Here is a 21,267-nt window from a genome sequence, read left to right on the forward strand (position 1 = left end):
TTAAATGATAAATATGTCTAAAAATTACTGAATAGAAATAATAGTGGACAAGAATTAATTGAATCAACAAATGTGTAACATTGTCATTGTTACATACACTATATTGCCAAGAGCACCCCTCCAAATCATTGAATTCAGGTATTCCAGCATGGCCAAGCACCTAGGCATACAGACTGCTTGCAAACATTTGTGAAAGAATGGGTCGCTCTCAGGAGCTCAGTGAATTCAAGTGTTGTAACGTGATACTAAATATTCCACGGTCAACTGTTAGTGGTATTATAACAAAGTGGAAGCAACTGGGAACAACAGCAACTCAGCCACAAAGTTGTAGGCCACGTAAAATCACAGAGCGGGTGCAGTGGTGAAAAAGCACACCACCACTGGACTGACAAATCTCACTTCTCTGTCTAGCAATCCGATGGACAAGTCTGGGTTTGGCGGTTGCTGGGTACTTGCCTGACTGCATTGTGCCAAGTGTAAAGTTTGGTGGAGGGTGGATTATGGTGTGGGGGTTGTTTTTCAGGGGTTGGGCTTGGCCCCTTAGTTCCAGTGATAGGAACTCTTAAAGGGAGTGTCTAATGCTATTTCAAGCATTCTGACTTATTTACAGGATTCTAAACATGGCCAAAGTTTCATAAAATGAGTTGGACCTATGACGGAGTATTTCTGTGCCAAATACACTGCTTCAGGATTCAAACAAGTTTCGGACAGTTTTTTTCGAGTATGGGCCTGCGTGAGGGTATAATAGGCGGAATTGCTTGTATGGGCACTTCTCCCGGATGATTGCATTTTGTTTTTAGACCACGAAATCAACAATGTCACTAAAGAAGTGTGTTTCGGGTTGTGAGGGAAAGATAACCTTGTTCAGCTTCCCAAATAACCCAGCGTTAAACAGTGAATGCAGTTTGTTTTTCCGGAGCAGCAATGGAGTTTTGTGTTTGTTTGTTCCCTGTCACGAGTCGAAACCGGTGAGTGAAACTACATCACGTCTGTGTTTTGTTGGCAATTGGCGCGTAAGTGCATCTAATGTAAACAACACGAATGTTGAATATTGAATAGAAAGTTATCATGCAGGGGATAATTGCAAGACTGTATTGTGCATGTGTTTGTGCGCGCTCTCTTTAGCTCCGCCCACTGCACTCCTCTACGAGTTTGGCTGTTTTCGGAAAAAAACAGTACAGGGTATCTGTCTTTTATAAATATGATAAAACTAAAGACTCTTCGGAGATATGAAGGATGCAATACTACTCTATAGGTACTCAAGATTAACATGAGATGTGTTAAATAATGTGTAAAATATAGTGTATGTTACATGTAGTTGCTACAGTAATAATAACTATAAAGTATGCATAATTACATGCAACTAACCCTAAACCAAACCCTATAGTAAGTACATGTATTTTCTTAATATTACTCAGTACTGTATAATTGTAACAAAGACACCTTAAAATAAAGTGTAACCAACAAATGCTTTAAACATTATGCAGACTCATAGAACGATGAAATATTTTAAATATTTTTATTATATGCACAAAAGTTATTGATAATACTTTACAAAAAAAGAAAAACAAGAACAAAAACCTATTTGCATTACATACAATTGATACGCTCCTTGGAGAGAAAGACGAAATCAATACTTGCTTTTACTCTACTACTGTGTTTGAAGTTTATCTCTGTTTTTGACCTTCCATTTACACTCTTTCTCTTTAGTGTCTCTCAATTCTCAAGTCCCAATACTTTATTGCCAAGAAACACATTATAGTTTCCCCTAAATACTGATAAATGCAAACAGCACCCTTAAGTCCCCATCATGAACAATGCCCCCTGTAGGTACAAGGTATTGAATGTGGGATAATAGTTGTAAAATAATGCATCATCTTTCTCTCTCTTTCTCCGATTCTCTCTTCCTCCGTCTCAAGCACCGTAAACACTCTCATTACTGTATGTCATGTAGAGGAACAGGTCTTCCTCGTGGTGTTCCTAAAAACAGACAGAGAGAGAGAGAGAGAGAGATCAATTTATATCAGAAATTGTGTTTTTAGAATGATTTCTGAAGGATCATGTGACACTGAAAACTGGGGTAATGATGCTGAAAATAAAAAAAAATAATAATAATAATATATTATATATATATGATTTTTTTTTTTGTGATTTCTCAATGTTAAGTGGTCTCTTAATTTTCCCAGAGCTGTAAATGTAATGTAATGTAATGTAATGTAATGTAATGTAATGTAATGTAATGTAATGTAATGTAATGTAATGTAATGTAATGTAATGTAAATATATATATATATATATATATATATATATATACACAACATAGCATTTTTTAGCTTTTTGTTTTTGACTTTTTTATTCATGATTCATTTATTTATTAATCATGTACTAATAAAAAAAAAAACCATCAGGCTATATATATATATATAAATATATATATATTTATTCAAGGCCATCATATGATTTTAAAGAATCCATTTAGAATTTTATGAACGTCAGGAGGATTTAGTTCTGTTTTAGTTGTTCCAGTTTCACCCACGTTTCATTTAGTTCCTTTTGTTTTCCCCGTGTATTTATAGCCCTCAGTTGTCCATTCTCGTCTGTGCGTAGTGGTTGTGTTTCTCCTGTGTGTCATCTTGATCTCCTGAGTGTTGATTATTTGGATTTATTGTTTATTAAAAATCTACTGCTGCACTAGATCCTGCCTCAAACTCTTCCTTGCTGCCACCCCCCCCCCCCACCCCCCACCCCCCCGTGACAATGAAAACCCTATGCTAATAAAGTTGAGTATCTTACTCGCACTAGGGAAGAGGGGTGTTTGAGTTACCTCATACACTGCAGACAGCGGGGAACTGGATGGAGGAAGGGAGTTTTTAACGAAAAAGAAGAGCGCTTCTTCTGGCCTCATAGACACCCGCTGTCTGATCAGGAAGCAGAGCTGGCCGACTGGAAGAGAAAGTAAAAATAAATGTCAGTCATATCAAAACTTAACAGTTTGTAAACGGTATCCTTTCTTCCTCAAAAGGAAGACTTGAAAAGGGAAGTTCAGGGTCAGAGAGAGTCTCAAAAATTCTGAAAGGCCTTCTTAATACTGGAATATCATTACACAGTTGAGGTGAATTCCCCTGTAAATTTACAGAAACTAAGTTGACAGGGCCCGATTAACAATTCCCTGGGCAACAAGACTCGAGGGCCACCCCTGCCCCAAAGCAACAATCACAAAGTCGCTATCACCAAGGCATATAGCCTATACTTCTATACTAACAAATCAGGCTTCTGCATGGCTCAGTAGAGATGTCAAATGTACAAAAGGGGCAATAGTTTAAAAAAAATAAAAAAATAATATAGCTGCAAGCAGCAATACCGGGGCCAAGCGCAAAGAAGAAGACAAGACATGCCAAAATGGCTGGCAGTGTCAGATCAACTGGAGCAATGAGCAATTAATCACGTTTTAAGATGATTTTAGGCAAAAGGCTGAAAAATGCTTTGTAGTCTGAGAGTGTCAGACCAACTGCAACAATGAACAATTATACAGTTTAAGAAGATTAGGCAAAATGGCTGAAATATCATATATAGAGTCACTGATAATATAAGTTAATGGTTTATCACTTTTGACCAATAGGTGGCACAGTTACAAAATTGATGTGGTGTGGTCAGAATAAGGGAACAATGACACATGCAAAGTTTGATGCCAATATGTCAAAGCATTGCAGAGATACAGCCTCAAGAGTCATTTTGGCATCATGCCTCAACTTCGTCGCTGCGGTTTACAAAAACGGTTTCATCTATTGATGCAAAATCCCTAACTTTTTGTTGACATAGTCTGAAGATGATACGATTCGATTTTGGTAAGAACATTGATGACAGGATGTTTGACCAAATATAGCAAAATTAGTATCTATGTTCTCGGCATGAGCCAATAAATGTATTATTACCAGTTTCATTAAACTAGGCTAATTTAAACAAAAGTTATTAACATGTTTGTAAATTTTGTTATAACCTCTGACCACAAGGTGGCACTGCCCCAAAACTTTTTGAGTACCTTCAAAGCATGGTGCGGAAGACATGATTTTTGGACAAACAGTTCAAAAGTTATAAGCAAAAATAGCCATTTTTTGTATCTCCGGACCAGTAGGTGGCGCTGCGCCGAAAACGCTGCATGTTGCCTCAGATCATGCTTGTGATGACATATACCAAGATTGGTTTGAATACGATAAAGCGTTGTGGAGATATAGGCTTATGAGTGTTTTTGCAACCGCTACGCAAAATTTGTGTGCGCGTTTATCAAAAATGATTTGACAAATCAACTTGATTTGCAAGATTTTTTGTCAGCATGGTCTGAAGATGACATGGTTCAATTTCTGTGCAAATCGGACAAACCGTCTAGGACGAGTTCGCAAAAGTAGTTTTTTTGGAAAATTAAAAATGGCGGGGAAATTATCATGACCGAAAATTACATCATAGGGTGCAATTGAAGCGGCATGAGCCAATGACTCTATTATGACCAGTTTCAATATACTAGGCTAATTTAATCAAAAGTTATTAGTATTTTTGTCAAGTTTGTTATATCTTTTGACCACAAGGTGGCACTGCCCCAAAACTTTTTGTGTACCTTCAGGGCATGGCATGGAAGTCACATGCCGAGTTTAGTAACAATACACTAATGCATTTGTAAAATATACAAATGGTAAAATATGGCCGATATGGTAAAATTGAATATCAGACGACTCGGCATGCTGTCTTGAATCTAACGAGACCACTTTTATCATTTTTGGACAAACGGTTCAAAAGTTATAAGCAAAAATAGCCATTTTTTGTATCTCCGGACCAGTAGGTGGCGCTATGCCGAAACACTGCATGTTGCCTCAAGTCATGCTTGTGATGACATGTACCAAGTTTGGTTTGAACACGATAAAGCGTTGTGGAGATATAGCCTTAAGTGTGTTTTTGCAACCGCTACATAAATTTTGTTTGCACGTTTATCGAAAACGATTTGACGAATCAACTTGATTTGCAAGATTTTTTGTCAGCATGGTCTGAAGATAATCTGGTTCAATTTTCGTGCAAATCGGATGAACCGTCTAGGACGAGTTCGCAAAAGTAGGTTTTTCGGAAATGTCAAAATGGCGAGAAAATTATTATGACAGAAAATGACGTCATAGGGTGCAATCGAATCCAAGGAATCAGAGTTAAAAAGAATTTTGTTTCTAGCCCTTATGGTTCAAAAGTTATTAGCATAAACATGAGTCAAACTTTGGACTGATGATGGCGCTAGACAGATTGATTTAGAGACTCCAAATTTGCTATGTTGACATTCTTCTATGAGTGTGCCAAATTTCACAACTTTTTACCATACGGTTCTATGGGCTGCCATGGACTTCTATGGCGGAAGAAACGGAGGAATAATAATAATAATAATAATAGGAACGGGAACGGTTTCAATAGGTGCCTTCGCACCTTCGGTGCTTGGCCCCTAATTATTAATATTATACATTGTGTTCTTTTTAACTTTTGATTAATCAAAGAATCTTGAAAAGAGTATCACAGCAGGTTATACAAAATATTAAGCAGTACAACTGTTTCCAACAATGACATTAACTCATAATTTTAGAATGATTTGTGAAGGATCATGTGACACTGAAGACTAGAGTAATGATGATCAATCAGATTAGATCACAGGAATACATTATATTTTAAAGTATATTAAAATAGAAAACTATTATTGTAATAATAATTCACAATATTGCTGTTTTTGATCAAATAAATGCAGGCTTGATGAGCATAAGAGACTTCTTTCATTATACTGTGTAATTATCAAAAATGGTAATATAATAAAGTCCTTTCACGTCACATTTCGCCAGCCTACACGTCACATAATAGGCCTGTAGGTGCCGGTGGCACTTGGGCTTCAGGAACTTTGATAGTTTCATCCGATAGTAAACGGTGTATCATAAATACAAGTGAATTTAACACTACTTACCATTAACGCGACTTTTGCTGCTACATGGTTTTGTGCAGTGCTTTGTCAACGATATGCAATTTGATTTATAAAATGAAACAAACCGCAGGAAATCGTTCCACAAACGTTAGTTCGTCTGTCCATGTAATTTTCAACAGATTTATGAATTAGAGCAGAAAATTACCGCTAAACGGGAACCAAAATTGACCGGGAAATATTTTTTCTGAGATTCATTTTTGATTTTTGTCTTTTGATTCATTTTGAAAAAGGGCAGGGGCTCGAGCACCTGAAAATTTTTTTATTTTCTTTTAGCGCTCCCGCTTAACTGCTTCTCCATCTTCCCACCGATTTCAAATTTCAGAGCGTCAAGTCACGTGATTCGACGTGACAGCTCGCCCTCACTCGCTGCACGGCAGTGCAGGAAGCTACAGACATTGTTTTAGACGTGATTTAACATAATATTTTGATCGAACGGGTTACAAAAATCTGCATATAATTAGGAAAGTGAGGACTGCATTTATAACGTGATCTAACATAATATTTAACGGTGCCCAGGGCCCCTTAGATGTCCTGTGCCCCTGGCCAAGTGACCAGTTGCCCAAGTGGTTAATCCGGCCCTGAGTGTTGAGGGCATGTATGAAATAAGTAGGGTTGGGTACCGAAATCCGGTTCCAATATGGCACCGGTACTTATATAACCGGTATGTACCGGACCGAATCAGAACGCAGATTTCGGTTCCTCATTTCGGTGCCAAAATTCAAACGTGCTTTCGCGCTTTGGCTGAGCCAGAGACAGACGCTCAGCGCTGGTCACATCACAACTCATGACAACTATTCAGTGTTTTCAACGACATCATGTTTATTTCAGGTTTCAGACATTTAAATGTTCATAAGTAGGCTACTAGCAAAAAACACACACTGATGTCTATGAAAGCGGCAATGACAATCCTTTCAGACGGTTATAATTTGACTAACGTTACGTGTTTTATTCACATCAGATAAATGCACATTATATAGTAACTATATAGTTTACTCTATTCTTCTTCCAGTTCACTGGTCACTTACTTTCATGTATTTCGTGAGACGAGAATGATCTCAAGTGTTGTAACGTTAAATCCGACAGATCCGATTCTGAGGCGCAAACTAACATGGCGCCGCCCATTGCGCTTTATAGATCAACTAACACACATTCACTCACACATTTGAACATCAGATAGTTCGTGACACAGTTAAGAAGTTTGTGAATATTTTGAATAAAAAGAAAAAACGAAATAAACCCGATACAGCTGAGCTGTCCGCGCTATTGCGGCTGCTGTGTCATGTGAGAAACATGACGCGTCACCATGGAAACATTAAGGCGATGCGTTCAAAAATATTTAGCCAGAGAATATGATCATATTTCAAAATAAAGCTGAAGCTCGAAGCTGGTTTGTAGCAGAGCAAGAATACAGACGACTGCTGTTATTACTGTAACTGTTTAGAGTTATATTAGGCTTGTTGTAGTTGGGTGGCTTAGGTTTTACTGTGAATTTGTAAATATGTCAATTATAATTTGTAAATAAGTAAATTGTGTTTTGTATTTATTTATATTCATACATTTAAGTATACATTAAACTTTTAATAAATGGTTCAATTTCAATAAATAAATAAATAAAAAGCCATTTAATGTCATCCACCTCGTTTGGTGGCCTTTTAAAAAAAAAAAAGTATCGGTTCAGGCACCGTTTAGGCACCGGAACCGTTTTAAAAGTATCGGTTTGGCACCGGAATCGAAAAAAACCCAAGCGATACCCAACCCTAGAAATAAGAGATGTCACCTGTGAGGTCAGAAGGAACAAGGTATTTCTTTTTGTCAAGTTCAGGAGCTCGTGACCTTGCAGCTTTTTCCACAATTATCTAAGGAAACAAACAAACAAATACATACATACATAAATATACAACTCTTCAAAAACATTCCTTTCAGAGCAATATAATATTAGTTGAAAATTATGTTATTACTCTCATGTCATTCCAAACCTGCATGACTTAAATGAAGAAGAAAGCCAAAATATTAAATGAATGTACATTTACTGGGTAATTCTGTTTTGTAGAGGGGGTCAAAATGACAATTTTCACCTGAGATTTGGTGCCAAATTCCAGGGAGTAAAAAATGACTTTAGAAAGATAGCATCATTGTTTTATTTTTACACGGAGATTGGTAGGTCTATTAGTATATGCCAACGGTGACAGTTTGCATGCCTGTAACTCAAGAAGTATTAAAGATATCTTAATATCATTTTAGAACTTTTCTTTTGGTATCTTCATTTTAAAGGCCCTATATGGTTCAATCCCAGAGATTTGGAGATCTTACGCAGCTCCATGAGAAAATTGGTCAATTGTACACATTTTCAGTGGTCAAAAACCAAATGTGGTTTATTGTGTTTAAAGAGGAATATCTAAACCACAACTAATAATGAAACTAGAAATGTATCTTGTTTCTCTCTATCAAAATAATTGCATACAACATGCCTCTCTGAGTGCCAACATTTTTTCCCGAAGTTTGCATGTCTGTAACTCAAGGAGAGCTATAATTTTAGATTCTTGTTCCTATTAAATTTTTCTTTTAGAATTTTAATTTTTAAGGTCCTATATGGTTAAATCCCAGAGATATTAGGATGTCAATGTGGTAACCGGTAGTTAGAATACTGCTTATTTGTACTCTTGGTAGCTTCAGAAGCTTCATGAACAAAATCTCTTCTTCCAAATATCCCTGAAACTGATTCAAATATAGATTCCTATAAATAGACTTTCGAGAGCAAGTTAATGTGCCTCAACTTGACCATTTCAGTGGATTTTTGGCAGAGAGAGATATGTTGTAGACAATTGTTTTTATGGAGAAACAAGATACATTTCTAGTGTCAACATTATTTATTCTTCAGACATTCCCCTTTAAATTCAATAAGTATAAATGAGACCCGCATTTGGGTTTTGACCATTGAAAATGGGTAAAATTCAACAAATTGGACATGAAGCAGCATTGAGATCCCCATGTCTATGGGATCTCAATAGACATGGGGCCTTGAAAAATAAAGATAAAAGTTTATTAAAAAGCAGAATTTAAAAAAAATAATATTGAGATATCTTTAATACTTTTAGAGTTGCAGGCATGCAAACTCTGGAAATACAATATTCATGGCACTGTGTTGTTAGAAAAAAGTCGAGATACATTTCTAGTTTCAACATACTGTGTTGTTAAAATATTCATTCAGAAAAAGCATTAGCTGTATCCAAAGTGACCCACATTTGGTTTTTGACCACTGACTAATTTGACCAATTTACTCGTGGAGCCGCATTATCCATATCTCTGGGATTGAACTATATAAGGATATTAAGATATCTTTAATACTTCTTGAGTTACAGGCCAGCAAATTTGGGGCAAAAAAAAAAAAAACACAAGATGTGCCTTTTTCCATTTTTGAATCATCACTGTCGGCATAAAATGCAACAAAGATCGCTAAATTCAAAAGATTTTACAAAAAGAATATAAAATGATGAAAATAATGATCTTTCTAAAGTCAATTTTACCCCCTGTAATTTGTCCTTTGAAAATAGTAATTTTGACCCCCTCTACAAACTAGCGGATTACTCAGTAAATATACAGACATTATATTAAATAATTTGGCTTTCACCACTATTTATGTTTGTCTTTCTTTAGAAAAAAATATTACCAAAATAAAAAGTTTATGCCAGAGAAGTTTACAAAATTTGGTTGATTTGACATGGAATGACCCATTATTTTCTTGTCCATACAATGGAATTTAAATGGTCACCAAAACTGTTTGGTTACCAACATTCTTCAAAACATATTTTGTGCACCACAAAAGACAGAAATATAAGTGAGTGTGAGTAAATGATCGTTTTTGGGTGAAATATCCCTTTAAAGCTTTGTACTGTCCTAATAGTATGACTAATTTTATTGTTTGTTATTTTGGTTTCCAACAATGAGACTGACCGGAATTTTATCCGGATGTTTGGCGCGGACTCTCTCACCCTCCGCTCTCCTGACCTCCAGTGGAACACTTCGCTGATACTGGCTAGACATCTGAGGGACAAACACACATGAACAATAACATCAACATTAAATTATAACTAACAAAACATTTCAGACTTCCTCATACTCATTTGATACATGAATTCATCTGCCTGATTGGTTATTGTCATTCAAACATGGGCAGAAATAAACACTGTCAGATCTGCATATGATTATTAATCAAACATATTTATTCTCTGAATCAGTCAATCATATACTCTAGAAGTAACAAATCGTTTTTCTTCAAACGCTCTGGTCATTCTGGCTCCTCCTCTCCTTTGCCCTCAGTACAGATGTTGTTCATATATTTCTGTCATATGTTAAAATTCAAACCATGTGTACATGTTCTACAATCCTAAAATGGACAATTCTTGTTAATGAAATATTGCTGTATTTATTAATGATATGATTAATGATTTAATTTTTTTTTAATATTCCGGTGCCATCATAATCTAATCAAAATAGCTTCCCCTCCCACTTGCAGCCACATCTCTTCTCTGATGAGGTGAGAGATGTGAGGACGTGACGACCTGTCACTCACATGACATCACAACAATAGCAAACCACTGACCCCAAACATCCAACACTCCAATCAATTCCAAACGGACAAAATCAAGTCCAGCCCTACATTTTTTCTTGCTCGAGAAGCCATTTTAAAGGGATAGTTCACCCAAAAATGAAAATTCTGTCATCATTTACTCACCCTCAAGTTGTTCCAAACCTGTATGAGTTTCTTTGTTCTGCTGAACCCAAAAGAAGATATTTTTGAAGAATGTTTGCAACAAAGTAGATAGAGCAACCATTGACTACCATAGTACGGGGAAAAATACTATGGTAGTCAATGGTTGCTCTCTCTGCTTTGTTACAAACATTCATCAAAATATCTTCTTTTGGGTTCAGCAGATCAAAGAAACTCATACAGGTTTGGAACAACTTGAGGATGAGTAAATGATGACAGATTTTTCATTTTTGGGTGAACCTTTAAAGAGCACCTATCATGGCATTTAAAATGTTCCAAATATTGTTTTAGAAGTCCCCAACAACAGTTTTGCATGCATGCAATGACAAAAAAGACTTTAGTTTTCTTATAATATGCATTTATTTTTACCTGTTTTGACAGCGATTCTCAAATGATTCCTTTAGTGATTCACTTTTCAAAACCCCGCCTTTACGTGACGCTAATCTGCGGTGATTGGTCCGATGACCCAGTCAGTTGTGATTGGTTTAGTCTGTGCAGATATTTTCGGAAACGGAACGCCCATCAAAGTCTTATAGTGACAGTAATTTGTTAATATGTGTTCAGGAGTTATGAATATGAAAACCGCGTCGGTACTGTTTGATTGTAATATGAGCCTCAGCTGATCTCATTCATAAAAAAACTCCTCTATTCTCCTCACGAAGACTCGCGACAAATCAACATCCCTCAGGGCTTTTAGTTCAAAAGTGTGCAGATGAGGAGACATATTGATAGATTCTCATATGTCTGTGTCAAATTTCTAAACAGAGGAGTATTTTTTATTCAATACTTCCTCAAAATGGGCAGTTATAGCCTAATCATGAGCGATTGAGTCTCTTATGTGTTGTTTTCAATTCATACTGGCAGCCGGAGGGCGCTCTGTGCACATGTAGTCCATGTATGGTACAGACAGACGAAGAAGAACCATGTGCCATAATAAAAGTCCATAATAAAAGCTTCCTGAGATCGCGAAACATACATTTGACGACTAATAAACACACAATCGCGACGATGTATGGTTTGTCTTCAAGCCACTTAGTCTTCAAATGCTCATCCTTGGGCAGATGAGAAGTTTGCTTTTGAGTGGCACTTCAGAACACAGCGTCTCGTCGCCATGATGTTTTCTAGTTTTCACTGGCGTCTTGGAGCGCAATAAGTGGGCGTATCGTATTCAAATAACTTGACAAGTTGACGTCATCTAGTCAGAGAAAAAGCTTCGGTCTTCTAAAGATTCTTAAAAATGACTCAGAGTCGACTCTTACTTTTGAAAGAAAATAACTATATATACGGTGCACTGTCATATTTCAAACTTTGCAGGATGTTTTTGTTCACTTAGATCTATGTTACACACTACATGAAAGGTAAATTTCAAAATTCCATGATAGGTGCTCTTTAACATACATCATAATAGGAAAGAGTATCGTAACTTCCATTTCATGTCGACTTTAATACATAAAACATTTGAATGATATGATAACTATAAAGGACGATAGAGAAGTTAGTTACGCATTGTCCGCGTTAGTTCATCCTGCACAACTTTACAGATTGTTTCTTTAAAGGGTAACTAAACCCTAAACCAACTTTTTTTAGTTAATGATCTGTAATACTGGGGCTTTATTAATGCTGTTCATTGATTCGAGTAAATGTTTTGACATTTGAGTATAAAGTGTTTTAATTCTATAAAATATGGTGTAAAACCGCCAAAGTGCTGCCCTCTTAAGGTTGAACGGTGGCTACTGCAGTTGAATTTTCCTATTGGACGTTGTGGTACATCGTGACGTATGATGGTACCTCCAACGGCTCACTACCCGCGCCCCTGGCACGAGCTCAACACGCCCTCAGAAATGTTTCCCTCAATCACATGATGAGAACGGCTTCACTCCAGTATGAACTGTCATGTTACATGAAGTGGAAACATTATGAATGAAACTCACTTGACACTTGCTTTAACATTGTATTGAAGAAAATACGGTTAAATAATGAAGTTGTCAGTACACGTCAGGCTTTTCTTGCGATATTATTGCCGCGCGTCATGTGTACAGATAATTTTCATACAGGCGACGCGCTTTCAAACCCTGACACGTAAGTGGTTGCCGCGGACGCAGATAGATTAGGTCAGTTCTCTTGCGCGGCTGCTTCACTAGCATCGTCGGCATCGGGAGTTAACGCAGTTTGAGCAGCGGCTCGCATTGATAAGGCTCCGGGTTTGTGTCTGATACAGAAAATCCACCCTCCTCCACTTCAGGTGAAGGTAGGAGAAATGACCGCTCTGTTGCAAAGCTGGCGTCACTCCAGTCATTCTCCATCTTTGCGACTCGCGAGTCTGACAGCTGTCAATCAACCCATCACTGCGGGTCTCAGGTGCACGCCCTCCGCTCAGCCCCGCCCTCGGTTCGTCCCCTCTGTGTCCGCCGAGCTCTGCCCACTTTTCCAGCATTTTTTGAAAATTGCCAGTGGGTGGAGTTAAGCTCTGAGCAGGGGTTTAGTTACCCTTTAAAGGCGGCATGAAATCAAATTTTACAATTTGTATTTTTATATTAATATTGTAGTGTTTACTATAACTGATTTATCTGTGCACTTCGTTATTTTTTAAAAATTCATTTACCCTTATAATCTTTAATCAAATATGTTAACTTTCCCTCCCCCATGAAACGACCTCTCTTCTCTCCCGGTCATGTGCTATGGCGTGAGGGCGGGGTTATCGCCCCGTCTCGTTTCTGCACCTCCTCTCAGAAACCTGTCACTGATCGTGGTTAGGTGCATTTTTCTCGGTATACACAATACCTTCTTCAAGAAGGACTTGAGGCAAAAAGAGAGAAATATATGAGAAATAAAAGCTTTTTTTAATGTAAAAATTACTCAGTAATGTCGGACGAACAGCTTATCGTAACGACTCGCACTGAGGAATGCAGCGTGTGAACGCGCTTCCGGCGCGCCCTCTTATAAGGGAGAGCTGAGAAAAAAGCTTTACAGAAATAAAGCCATAAAAGGCTTAAAATAAGTAAAATCTGTAGCATAAACCAGCGAAAAGTGAGGAAATATGCTCAGTAACATTATGTAGAAAAGATTTAGAAAGAAAATACATTTATTTAAGAGATAGATTGAGTTCCCTTTCGAACGGTCAGTTCGTACTGCGTCTTTAAGACGCTATGGGGTAGGTTCTCCTACTCTCGAATATACTGAAGTAATTGTAAAATCACGCAGTGCTACTGCCCAGTCAAAACAGTGTCGAGACATCTCGCACGCTATTGGCTGGCCAGTGGGAACTGCATGAACCAATGGCAGAACAGCGTAATCTGAGCGAACCAATGGGCACAAAGCCCGCGAAGCTGAGCGCAAGAGCCCGCGAAAGGGGCATATAAAATACGCTGTAACTGTCAAAAACGTCAGATTAATCTCCTTCAGCGACGATCTACGGTCCTCGCTGATAAACTCGAACTACACCACCTTCACCGTGAATTGACGAGCCTGCAGCGGAATAGCGAACTAACCAGCCCGGACGTCCTGCGAGAGTCAGCGGACTGCTGTATTTCAGCGCGCTCAAATCGCCAGCGATCCCGCGAGCTGTCACGCCTTTCCCCTGCGCTCTTTGGTGAAACACTACGGTGTATCCTTTTTGTACAATACTGAGAAAAACATATCACTTGTGTGCAGTACTTACCTGCACTAGGAGGATAACCACGAAGGGTGCGTGATCTGTCTGGGCAAGGCCCACGCGGACGCTGCTCTCACCGGGTCCGGCTGCCCTCTCACTGCGAGGGTATGCCTATTTCCTCCCTCCGTTCGCGGATAGCGCTCTTTTCAGAGCGCGACCCCGGCCCTCGCGCTCTCCCGTTCCCCTTTCCGCCCGAAGCCTCGGCGGGAAAGAACGGCGGAGCCAGAGGGCTGAGTATACCGAGGCTAGCGAGTTCACGTCGGCCCAGTGCCCGCGTGACTCGTCTTCACCTCAGAGAGACGTTTCCCCTGTGACGTTCCCTCGATCGGACCTGCTCCCTCCGCTCGACGCCGAGGGCTTGGTCTCATTCGGCGGCAATGAGGAAGACGAATCCGCACTATTACCAATGTCTCGCTCTTCCTCTTCTCTCACTCGGGCCGCGCTAAGAAGCGCCGCGGACAGAGAATGCCGGAGTGGAGTTTCCTGCATTACTTTCTCTCAGACTGCTGGAGATATTGAGAGCGCGCCTTACGCTACAGGCTGTTGTCACTGCAGCTCGCGCTTCCTCAGCGGCAGCGCGTGCGCCCCTCTCTCTCTCCCAGCGCGCTCACTATCTAGAGCGCGACTTACGTCATTGCTGCCTCGCTGTCTAGCGCATAATGGCGTCGTGAATGGCGGCCAAGCCCTGCGTCTTTTTCACTCTATCACTTCTCTCAGTCCCCTATTCAGGCGACTGGAGAGGTTCAACAGTGTAGTAAACGAGCCTGTTATGAAACACGCACGCCACACACACTGAAAACACCGTCAAGAGCGCGACTTACGTCATAGCCACGCCCTCCGCTGTTACGGTGTACTTCACACAGGGTTGCCGGTTCGAGCCCAGCTCTCACAGGTTTCTCAGTGAGTCTCAATTTAGTGAATGGCGGCCAAGCCTTCAACCACTTCTCTCAGTCCCCTATTCAGGCGACTGGAAAGGTTCAACAGTGTAGTAAACGAGCCTGTTATGAAACACGCACGCCACACACACTGAAAACACCGTCAAGAGCGCGACTTACGTCATAGCCGCGCCCTCTGCTGTCACGGTGTACTTCGCACAAGGGGTTGCCGGTTCGAGCCCAGCTCTCACAGGTTTCTCAGTGAGTCTCAATTTAGTGAATGGCGGCCAAGCCTTCAACCACTTCTCTCAGTAAACGAGCCTGTTATAAAACATGCACGCCTGTACACAGAACGCTGTATTATTGGTGATCCTAATAAACAATTAAGAGTTCTTTCCTCTGTTATGACTGCAGGCAGTGTGTCCCCTACATAGGGTGTACCCCTGCATATAAGCACTGTTAATTCAGCGCTATAGAACCACTCAAAAGTCCTGCTGTGGCCGGATTACCACTACAGACTTACTTTACATTCTCTCAATCCCCTCGGTTCAGGCGACTGGAGATGTAAATATTGCAGTCAACTAGCCTGTTGTCAAACACGCTCGCCTGCACATCAACGCTGTGTTTTAACAATGACTTTACTAAAATACATGCACCTTGCACATAAGCACTGTTCTCACAGATTACTGCTCACGCCGAGAGCGCTCTATATGTAGAGCACGCGCCCACTACAGGTGTGTGCCGCTACACATAAGTGCTGTCCGCACAGTGTCACATCTCTCCCCTCGGCCCGTTTTTGTTCCGGTCAGGGAGAAAAATACTGTTCTGAATGTTTTTCATGCAATGAATGTAAACTACGAGTCCGCTTTAATGCGTGCTCCCCTGCATTCTACCGCCATAAAGGCGAGTTAAAAAAAAAAAAAAAAAAAAAAAAGATGGCGGCCTCAGGCCCATCTTAGATCTCAGACACCTGAACAAGGCTCTATCAAAAGGCTTTTCAGAATGCCGACATTAAAACAGATCATCGCGCAAATCTGCCCGATGGACTGGTTTTTTCTCATTGGATCAGAAAGATGCTTACTCTCATATCCAAATTATCCCACGTCACAGACCGTTTTTGAGATTCGCGTTCGACGGGAAGGCTTATCAGTACACAGTCCTGCCATTTGGCCTGTCCTTTCACGAAGTGCATGGATGCAGCTCTCTCCCCCTTAAGATAAGCGGGAATGCGCATTCTGAACTACCTCGACGACTGGCTCATACTGGCCCAGTCAGAGGAAGAAATAAAATCTCACAAATCTATGCTACTCAGCCATCTAGAATGCCTGGGTCTCAGAATAAATACAGCCAAGAGCTTATTGCTTCCCAGGCAGAGAACCTCCTTCCTGGGAACGATTTTAGACTCAGCCCAAATGAGGGCGTGGCTATTGGACGAACGCGCTCTGACTACACAGCAGCTTGCATGTTCATTCAAAATGGGAACCTACACACCCCTAAAAAATTTCAGAGAATGCTAGGCCTAATGGCAAAAGCTTCTCCAGTACTTCCGCTGGGTATGAAGCACATGCGCCCCCTGCAGTACTGGCTGAAATCACGGGTTCCTTCCCAAGCGTGGCATTCAGGCCAGCTTTGGATCAAAGTGGGCCGCGGCTGTGTCAAATCCCTGGCCCCGTGGTCACTTGGAAACAGTTTCCAGACGGATGGTGGTCACCACGGACACCTCCAACTCAGTTTGGGGCGCTCTGTACGAGGGCGAACCGGCCTTCGGCTCATGGTCGAGCACGGAGTCACGGTTGCACATAAACTGCCTAGAAATGCTGGCAGTAGTGCTAGCCCTCAAGACTTTTTTACCACGTCTCTCAGGTCACCATGTTCTAGTCCGCACGGACAACACGACTGTGATCTCCTACATAAACCGCCAAGGCGGGCTCAGGTCGAGATGGCTCAACCAACAGGTCAGACATCTCCTATGGGCAAAAGGCAAATTACATTCACTAAAAGCAGTGCATGTGCCAGGCAGACTGAACCAGGGAGCAAACATGCTCTCCAGGGGCCTCGTGTCCCCGGGGGAATGGGCCATCCATTCCTAAATGGTTCAAATGATATGGAGTGTTTTTGGGAGGGCAGAGGTCGACCTCTTCGCCTCCGAAGACAACTGTCATTGCCCAATCTATTTTTCAAAGAACAAGGATGCGCTGGCCCACAAATGGCCCAGCTGCATACTTTATGCTTTTCCACCAGTACCGCTCATTCCCCAGATTTAAAAAAAAAGGATCAGGGAATGCGAGCACAGTCCTGCTAGTAGCTCCACTCTGGCGAACCCACATCAGGTTTCCCGAGTTGATTCAGTTACTATCAGCAGCCCCATGGCCAGTTCCCCTAAGGAAAGATCTCCTTTCTGAGGCGAACGGGACAATCCGGCACCCCCACCCCAAAATTGTGGGCGTTACATGTTTGGCAACTCAAGGGGGGCTCAAGAACCTCCCAGTGAGTGTCTTGAGCACCATCAGTGAAGCTAGAGCTCCGTCTACTAGACGTCTCTATGCCCTTAAATGGTCAGTGTTCTCTGACTGGTGTTCAGTCAGGAACTATAACCCAGTGTCATGCGAGATATCACAAATTCTTGTTTTTCTATAAGAGATGTTGGATGCAGGACACACTCCATCCACACTCAAAGTCTACACGGCAGCTATCGCCGCATCTCATACGCCTATAGCTGGCCAATCAGTACGCAGACACGCCATGGTCATAAAATTCTTAAAAGGAGCCAGGAGGCTTAACCCCCTTCTCCCTCCTACGGTGCCATCCTGGGACCTTCATTGGTCCTAAGAGCACTAAAAAGACCTCCCTTCGAGCCGCTGCAGACGGCTGAATTAAAGCCACTTTCGCTGAAAACTGCCCTGCTACTAGCACTGGCATCTGTTAAGCGTGTCAGTGACATTCAAGCGTTATCTGTGAACGCGTCATGTTTAGAATTGGCCCAGGCGATTCCAAAGTCATCCTCAAACCAGGGCATGGTTATGTACCTAAAGTGCTTTCAACACCGTTCAAAGCACAGGTAATCACTCTCTCTGCCCTCCCCACTTCGGAGGATGAGAGACAGTTACACCTGCTCGGCCCTGTTAGGTCGCTTAGAGCATATATTGAGCGGTCCTCCCACTTTAGACAGTCGGAGCAGCTCTTTGTAAGTTTTGGTGACCGAACTAGGGAACTTCCGGTCACCAAACAAAACCTAGCCAGATGGCTAGTGGACGCGATAGCGTTAGCATATGACACTATGGGCCTCCAATGCCCCATAGGTGTCAAAGCTCACTCCACCAGAGGCATGGCCTCCTCTTGGGCGTGGTCTAGTGGAGTTTTTTTTTTTTTTCTATGGGTGACATTTGTAGATCGGCAGGTTGGTCCTCACCATCTACTTTAACCAGATTCTTCAGTCTGGATGTCCCTGCACTGCAGGCACAAGTCTTCGCTGTATAAAAATACTAAGACGGCCTAATGAATATCAGACGGCCTTGTAAGCCCGTCCCCGTCATAAGTTGGCATTGGGGCCTTCATATGCTTCAATGCTTACACATTCCTTATAGTTACCGGCCTCTATGAGCCCAGTAGTATAAGACGTGTGTACATATATATTATTAATATAAATGATGTGTCAGTAACTCTAGTCTTGAGCCCTTTCTAATAAGTGTTCAAACTTGAGGGAGTACATGTCACTGCGCTTATCATAGCACGGCGGGATTAAATAGGCTCCCATAGCGTCTTAAAGACGCAGTACGAACTGACCGTTCGAAAGGGAACGTACTCGGTTACTTAACGTAACCTCGGTTCCCTGAGATAAGGGAAGGAGTACTGCGTAGACGGCCGTGCTATGGCGCTGACTCGGGTGATCGTCGCTTCAGTCGATTTAACCTGACGTTTTTGACAGTTACAGCGTATTTTATATGCCCCTTTCGCGGGCTCTTGCGCTCAGCTTCGCGGGCTTTGTGCCCATTGGTTCGCTCAGATTACGCTGTTCTGCCATTGGTTCATGCAGTTCCCACTGGCCAGCCAATAGCGTGCGAGATGTCTCGACACTGTTTTGACTGGGCAGTAGCACTGCGTGATTTTACAATTACTTCAGTATATTCGAGAGTAGGAGAACCTACCCCATAGCGTCTTAAAGACGCAGTACTCCTTCCCTTATCTCAGGGAACCGAGGTTACGTTAAGTAACCGAGTACGTTTTTCTCCACAACTGAGTGCAAACTTCAAATCTGCCTCCATTTTGTTAGCAACGCCCAACTTCCAACGATCCAATCAATTCCCGAAGGACGAAATCAAGCTTCGCCCTACATTTTTTCTAATTTCAGAAGCCGTTTCACTCGGATATACGTCACAATAAGGAGAAAAAGACGATCTCAACTTCCGTTTCATGCCGACTTTAAAGTTTGTGGAAAATGCTTCAGAATCTGTTATTACTGTGGAACTGGCAGACTGTTGATTTTGCTTTGTTTTGTTTACATTCAGCCAACCATCCACTTGTGCCCCGCAGAGGAACATTACATCATACAGACATGCACACCCATCCCATTAGACCAGAAGTGAAATACTCTCATGACATTTTTGCATTCCTATTTACTTTGACGTCTGAATAGCTGAGTGTGACTCTGACTTGTTGGTATCTTTTTTCTGTGCTCTAAATAGCATCATTTTACTGAGCACTGCAGTTGGCATTACATTATATTCCTCACAAACATGTTTTACTGTAACTTGTGTATTGTGTACATATTTGTACATGCTTACTCGTGTGAATCCCATGGCATATGAATATGGTAGTTATTAATTACCGTGATATTAACCGCTACAACACTTTTTGTATAGCCGTTGACTAAGTTGTATCCGAAACAGTTTGGAAGTCAACACGCTTTTGATTCTTGATGGTGTTGCGAGGGCGAGTTGGAACAAGGGAGTGCTGCAATGCGAAAACATGTCCTCCACAGCACTGCCCGCTCCTACAACACTCACTGTTAACACTCATAAACAATAATAATCTGTTGCCGTCAGAAAGTACATGATACTGTAAGATAACTGCGCCCAGGCCATAACAACTGCTGATGACGTAAGGCCGCTAGCTCACTCGATATGATGTGACCTGCTATTCCGAACAATCCTTATTCAGGGAACAAAGTTGATTTAGTGAGCTCACTGGGTAAACTTTGATCCACCACAAATCCACGACCGTTTCCACCATGCAACTAACCTTATCCACAATAAACTTTAAACTGTGTTGCGGTTAAACACACACAAAACATACCTTGGACGGCTACTGATTTAGATTAAGGACGAAGTCAAATACAACGCCCGTCTTCCCCGCTTGGACAAAAAACAGATGCCCGTATCAGCGCAGTAATGAAGTTGGTCTCCAAAAATCAACAACTTTATATTATAAATCGCCTTCTATGTTGAAAATGTCGACTGGCCCACTTCTCCCACTATAACAACAACAAATAATGTACCGCCTCATTCTGGAAACAAACCAATGAGAATAAAAAAAATAGACTGACATAACGTCTAGCCATTTAAGGGAGAGAAAAGGCGGGATTTGAACGTGCTGACGGTGCTTCTATTGGCCAGAGGGAGCTGTCGCTCACGTGTCCCCCTAGGTCAGCGGAACCAATCAAAATAAAACATAATTAGGCCAATGAAGAAAGCTCTACAGTGTATCCGAGTTACGTGTCTGACGTGTCCTTTTTCTAGGCAAAAACCAACATGTTATTCTGGTAGCAACAGAAGACAGAGAACAATATGTTTTTCATGAAGAGTTTTGTAGAAGTAAAAGAGTGACATCCGATATTAACTGTTTAGCAGATAGATAAATATTTATGTGTTAAATTAAAGCGTTAGTTCACCCAAAAATGAAAATTCTATCATTAATTACTTGCCCTCATGTCGTTCGACACCCGTAAGACCTCCGTTCATCTTCGGAACACAAATGAAGA

The 21,267-nt window shown here is 41.1% G+C and overlaps 1 protein-coding gene across 1 annotated transcript; it reads right to left on the minus strand.

Annotated features, from left to right (window-relative positions):
- Positions 1-1,503: 1,503 nt before the first annotated feature.
- Positions 1,504-20,801, minus strand: LOC307138579 (gamma-aminobutyric acid receptor-associated protein-like 1). The gene is made up of 5 exons (XM_079836960.1): positions 20,583-20,801; positions 9,947-10,036; positions 7,773-7,851; positions 2,825-2,943; positions 1,504-1,980 (listed from the first exon to the last, which is right to left on the minus strand). Exons 2-5 carry the CDS (start codon positions 10,034-10,036, stop codon positions 1,915-1,917), a joined length of 354 nt encoding a protein of 117 aa, XP_079693086.1. The 5' UTR covers positions 20,583-20,801; the 3' UTR covers positions 1,504-1,914.
- Between the last annotated feature and the right edge of the window lie 466 nt (positions 20,802-21,267).

Source organism: Gobio gobio (genome assembly GCF_949357685.1).
Source record: "Gobio gobio genome assembly, chromosome: 15".
Classification (NCBI taxonomy): Eukaryota; Metazoa; Chordata; class Actinopteri; order Cypriniformes; family Gobionidae; genus Gobio; species Gobio gobio.

Excerpts from the sequence above, each read along its gene's own strand:
- LOC307138579 (XM_079836960.1), bottom strand. The coding sequence starts at position 10,036 with ATGTCTAGCCAGTATCAGCGAAGTGTTCCACTGGAGGTCAGGAGAGCG. Across the intron at positions 7,852-9,946 it reads AACATCCGGATAAAATTCCG|ATAATTGTGGAAAAAGCTGC; the intron begins GTCAGTCTCATT and ends TTGTTTCCTTAG. Across the intron at positions 1,981-2,824 it reads CGCTGTCTGCAGTGTATGAG|GAACACCACGAGGAAGACCT; the intron begins GTAACTCAAACA and ends GTCTGTTTTTAG.